Source organism: Dipodomys ordii, unplaced genomic scaffold (assembly GCF_000151885.1).
Source record: "Dipodomys ordii isolate 6190 unplaced genomic scaffold, Dord_2.0 Scaffold16, whole genome shotgun sequence".
Classification (NCBI taxonomy): domain Eukaryota; kingdom Metazoa; phylum Chordata; class Mammalia; order Rodentia; family Heteromyidae; genus Dipodomys; species Dipodomys ordii.
In genome coordinates, this window is record NW_012267232.1 from 1,537,394 (window position 1) to 1,543,393 (window position 6,000).

Here is a 6,000-nt window from a genome sequence, read left to right on the forward strand (position 1 = left end):
AAATTATGATACAACATGGTTTTACTGGCAAACAGAAAATATATTGACTTCTTTACTTTCCAGGACCTTATATAAAGGTTTCTCATTCCTTATGTAGCATGTTGGAGATACGTTTATACTATACCTCTTGCAAGTTATATTGTGCTGCTTCCTGAATATGAGCCTTTAAAGATTCATTTTCTTCTTGAAGATCCTTAAAAATAATAAGTGTGAATTGATATTCAATTATTTTGAAGTTGTTTTTTACTTTTGTTTTTAACTTCTCACCTGTAGCCATTTCCCCCTACTCGCCAGGTCTTTCTCCTTCTCTTCTAAAATAGTCTTCATAGTATTCATCTGTTCCTCCTTTCCTCTTAATCTGAAAATAAATTGGTAATTACTACAAATGAAAATATCAGATGACCATAAAAAACAAAAGTACTCAAGCCTAGAAAGTATGTTTCAGGTAGTTCTGAGTCCAAACTGATTAAAATAAACTAAAAAGTACTTAAAGTAGAAGAGATTTTGGAGAAATAATCAAATTAGGGACTATATGATGATTTAAAAACTGCTTTGCACCAGAAGCCAGTGGCATTACAGGAACACTTATAACTCAGGATGCTGGTTCTGGATGACTAAGATTCAAAGTCAGCCCACGTTGAAAACACCTTGAGACTACATCCCCAATTAACTAACAAAAGGCTGGGCTGGGGCATGACTCAAGTGGTAGAGCTGAGAATGTGAGTCACTGCATGGTCAAGCCCTGGAACCAGTTAAAAAAAAAACTATCATGAAATATCCAGATATAGAATGAATCAGTTATCTTAAACTATTATCAGCAAAGTTGGACATCTCATTAAAACTGATTTGAGTATACCAGGCACTGGTGGCTCATATCTATAATACTAGCTACTCAGGAGGCTGAGATCTAAGGATTGTGATTCAAAACCAGCCTAGATAAGAAAGCCCATTTTTGTTTGTTATTTTATTGTCAAGGTGATGTGCAGAGAGGTTACAGTTACTTAAGTAAGGTAGTCTAACTTGTTACCCCTTCCCTCATTTTTCTCCATCTTTCCCTCTCCCTGCAAGTTGTACAGATCATTTCCAACATCTTGTCTTGTGAGTATTGCTGTTGCATAGGTTCCCCCTTTGTCTCACCATTTTGTTGTTCCCCTTCCCTAGCTCATATAAACATGTATACAATATCTAAGGTACCAAAATCCAACACTATAGGGAAAAAAAACACAAAAGAAAAAAGAAATCATATACTACATTGACAACAACAACAACAAAGAAAAACTTCTTGTATTCATGACCAATGGTCAGAACCAAAGACCCAGAAATAAGTTCACAGACTTATAGGCACCCAATCTTCAATGAGGGAGCCAAAAAAATAGGGTGGAAGAAAGCCTCTTCAGTAAATCATGAGACTCTTTTTTTTTTTTTTTTTTGTCCATCGTGGGGCTTGAACTCTGGGCCTGGTCGCTGTCCCTCAGCTCTTCAGCTCAAGGCGAGTGCTCTACCACTTGAGCTACAGCACCACTCCCGGTTTTCTGGTGGTTTATTGGAGATAAGAGTCTCACAGTCTCTCCTGCCCGGACTGGCTTTGAACCGCGATCCTCAGATGTCAGCCTCCTGAGTAGCTAGGATTACAGGCGTAAGCCACCAGCGCCCGGCTTCATGAGACTCTTATCTCCAATGAAACACCAGAAAACCAGAAGTGCTGCTGTGGCTCAAGTGGTAGAGCACTTGCCTTGAGCTGAAGAGCTCAGGGACAGCACCCAGGCCCAGGCCAAGGCTCAGAGTTCAAGCCCCACGACTGACCAAAAAAAAAAACAAACACAACTAGTTTGAGTATGAAATGCCAGTTCCACATGGCCATTAAAATGAATGCAACAACTCAAGCTTAAGGCCATATTCAAATTATAGTCAAAGAAAAATGAAACTTTGATCCCACCAAAAAACTAATAGGTTGAAGAATAATGAAAAATTTTAAAGAACTTTGTCCTTTTAAACTAATTTGGCACTTTCTAAAACACTGAGATCAAACTAACTGATTTTCGGTATGTCTTATTGGTGGAAAATAGGGTAATTAGAAAAATGGTACTTACAAATTCTGAAGCTCCTGAACTTGAGAAGTGATAGATAACTAAAATAAAAAGGACAGAAAAAGTAACTTATAATCTTTTAATTTAACTTATTAAGCTTCATAAATATTTATAATATGCACACTTCAAATTAAAAGATCTCAAACTGCAAAGATGTCAATTTCATACCAACATGTGTTCTATTTTCAAACACATAGTTTGTGTTTTATTTGTATTCGTGCTTTGTGTTTTAGTATCAAACTAAAACTTTAACTGTGAAAGGATAAGATGATTATAATAAGTCTAAATAATGTGATATTTCTATAGCTGTGAAGATTAAGCATATTATCTAACTGTTCTCACACCTCCCTTCTCTACAGTATCAGAACTCCTGTCAGCCTCATTTTTTAATACCCACTACTCAATGGTACTCTGACTGTCCTTCCTTATCACCTTTTTAAAAGGTCATACAATCTAATAGCACCTTTCACCACCTCCATTCTCTTCCCATAATCCATTTAGATCTTGGCTTACAGTCAGTGCTTCAGCAAGCCTCTCCTGAACTCTCAACTACTTAACATATTATCTTTAATCATTAGCACAAGACTATAATAAGTAGAAGGAATTCCATAAATATTGTTGAATGAATCTGCTGAATGAATGAATTCTCTTTTCCATGCTATCTTTTTTTCAATGAATATTTATCAAATTAATTGTAATAAAATGCCTATGTTTCTAGTAATCATGTCTACCTCTGGAATCCTCTATAGAAACTTCATATTTTGTTCTAGAGGCAAAGGTTTAACAATACACATTATATAAGAAAATCTGGTCCATGCAGTTTATCTATTTTTATAATGAGGGGCTTAAAAAAGAGTTTATGAGTATTTTGGCAAACTAAAGCATTAATACAGAAAACTTCCTAGAAAAGGGCCTTGTTAAAAGCTTTTAAAGATAATAGATTAAAATATCAAGGACTCTTGGTCAACTCGGGCAAAAAAGTAAAGCACTTAAACTCAGTATACATAAAGTACACTATTACAAATTGTTTTCTGAGTAAAAAGAACAACAAATAGCTCATAAATAATACATACACTAATAAATCTGTCATGCTACGGCTCTGGGATTTTTACCTGTTGAGCCTTTTCAAGCTGGACATTTCCTATTTCTTCTTTTAGAGCCTCTATTTCCTGTTTCAAATCCTTGACAATGACAAAATAGACGAGATTGGACTATGGAAACACAGAAGTTGACCAAAAAAATGCAATGCACAGACAAACATAAAATTAAATGATATTAACTAAACTTGATAAACAGAAAAGTCAAACACTGTTCTCTCTCTCTCTCTCTCTCTCTCTATATATATATATACACATACATACATATATGTATGTATACATACCTGAATAGTTTTCTCTTTATTAGCAACTTTGAGAAGTTCAACTTCCAGAAGCTCTTCTACAGTTTTGATCTTTCCATCCTTCTCATGGATCCTTAAATGAACAAATGATACATTAATTTGGATGGAAATCATTAAAATTTACCAAATAAGTTTTTTGGAGTTTTTTGATAGTAATAAAAAAAATCATGAAAGTTTTCTAAATCAACTCCTAGTTTTAAATAAAATATCAACTTATGTTTGCAGGCAAAAGAAGGGAAACAAGCACTTAAAAGCTCCTGCTAAATGAGAATTCTTCAGCAACTACTAGATGATTAAAATCTAGGAGGCATACATAAGGCTGGTGGTGTGCTTTACATAAATTTAAGATTTGTCCCATGAAGAACATAAGAGAAAATCATGTTTCATTAATAAGATTCTAGGCCTTCGAAAGCTATGGCACAACATATAACTATGACATCAAATTTCAACAACAACATACATGCAAAGATTTATCTCTATATAAAAAATCATCTGTTCTTTAATAGCTACTCCTGCAACATACAAAACAAGTAACAATCTGATATCACATGAAAACAAACGCAATCAATTATGGAAACTGATGTTTTTGTTAAAGTTATATTAGATTTGAGACAACATGGCTAATTTCCTTAACCATTAATGAAAAATTCTACAGTGAAAATTAAAACTAGCATACATTAGGTATCCCAACTAAACGTAAAAAATAGATTTATGATTATTTTTGAAAAAAAGACTCCAAAAGAAAAAGACTAGTTTATTATAATGGTATCACTTACACTTTCTTAAGTTCTTCAACTACAGATGCAAAAGAAACCTGAAATACAAAGGAATCTTAGCAATTTTGTCCAAACTAGGCCAGAAAAAGCATACAACTTGTAAATTTGCCTCTACACCAGAATCCAAATGAGAAAACCCAAGAATTCTTTATAGTTTTTTAAATGTCATGATGATAAAAACAAAAGTATACACTTAACTTTTATTTTAAAATATAGGCCATAAGAAGCATTAAATATTTAAATTATTAAGAAATTTCACCTAATGAGAAAATATAACTAGGAAACTGCTTTATATTTAAAGCCTTAATTACCATTTGTATATGCAAAAACTTCTATCAATATAATAAAAAAAAATCCTATTGGGCTGGGAAGGTGACTCAGTGGTAAAGCACTTGCCTTGCATGCCTGAGGCCCTGGGTTCGATTCCTCAGCACCACATAAGCAAAAAGAGAAAAGCCGGAAGTGGTGCTGTGGCTCAAGTGGTAGAGAGCTAGCCTTGAGCTGAAGAGCTAAGGGACAGCGCCCAAACCCAGAGTTTAGGCCCCACGACCGGACCCAAAAAAAAATCCTATTAAGTGTAATCTACACAATGCCTGGCATACAGTTATCAATAAACTTCAGCATGATTACCAATCATGTCACTAATTAAATTTCCCCTTGGAGGAGAAAGAGACAAACAACAGACTTGTGTTTTTATATAGCAATTTTGCTGAATGTTTGAAAGAGAACAGTTGTAGAATCTACAATCTACATTACCTGATCATTTTGCTTAGCCTTTAAAGCTTGAACTTCTTCCATCAGGGTTGAATTTTCTGTTCTTAGAGCCTTTGCAAAGACATGTAAGCACAACATAATTTTATTTCCTAAAAAATTAGCAAGTTTCAAAACACATTAGCTTTTCCTTATCTTTAGCTGATTTTTTACTCTTAGGAAGGCCCCAAATTTCATGTCTACAGTTTTTTAACTTCTACAGCTAGCCAACTAGTATTCTGACGCAATTACCACCTATGTATTTCTACTTATATTTCCAAAAAATACATAGTACACCAACTTATTTTCCTAAGAACCTTATTTCTACCCAGTTAGTTAAATCTAAAGAGAATAATAAAACAGAACTGAACTTTTCTTTCTCTAACGTCTCTAACCTCTAACCTCCATGGAATTAGGAAGTCTGCTAGTAATCATTTGTTTATAATGTGCCAGTGAGGAAACATTTATTATCAAACCCAACAACAGTTATCTACCTCATTAAGGCAGTGAAAGCTAAATCAACTATGTATGTGTGTGTGTATTTCTAAAGAAATCTTAAACTTAATGAAAAAGGACATTTTATAAACCTATATAACGAGTAAGGTAAGAGATATAGGGAAATCTCATACAATTAGAACCAAACCCCTTGATATTCATTAAATAAGCACAAGAAAAACAAATCTACGAAATGTTTTACATTCAGTTCCTCCTCTTTAGTGGCCACCTGAATAAGTCCAGCTTCAAGTAATTCTTCTACAGTCTTTAACTTCTCATCTTTCTCTTGAATGCTGAAATTACAAATTTAGAACATTTGTAAATAACAAGAACATCAAAGTTAGAACATCAAAGTAATTAATATTCCTAAATATTTTACATAGGTCAACACCCTCTTATCATTTCTTATACAATTTTTAATTCTAGAAATCTTTCTTCAGTCAGGATCTCAAGATACTTCTTCCTGGGCTGGAAGGTGGCTCAGTGGTAGAGT

General features: G+C 33.9%; 1 protein-coding gene across 1 annotated transcript in view; it reads right to left on the reverse strand.

Annotated features, from left to right (window-relative positions):
* Positions 1–6,000, reverse strand: part of Ktn1 (kinectin 1 (kinesin receptor)) — a 79,078-nt gene that overhangs the window by 34,053 nt on the left and 39,025 nt on the right. Inside the window, exons 19-26 of the mRNA XM_013012212.1 lie at positions 5,710–5,800; positions 5,019–5,087; positions 4,263–4,300; positions 3,469–3,559; positions 3,200–3,268; positions 2,091–2,128; positions 268–358; positions 125–193 (exon numbers count right to left, since the gene is read on the reverse strand). Coding sequence (XP_012867666.1) covers positions 125–193; positions 268–358; positions 2,091–2,128; positions 3,200–3,268; positions 3,469–3,559; positions 4,263–4,300; positions 5,019–5,087; positions 5,710–5,800 — 556 coding nt within the window. The remainder of the gene's footprint in view (positions 1–124; positions 194–267; positions 359–2,090; positions 2,129–3,199; positions 3,269–3,468; positions 3,560–4,262; positions 4,301–5,018; positions 5,088–5,709; positions 5,801–6,000) is intronic.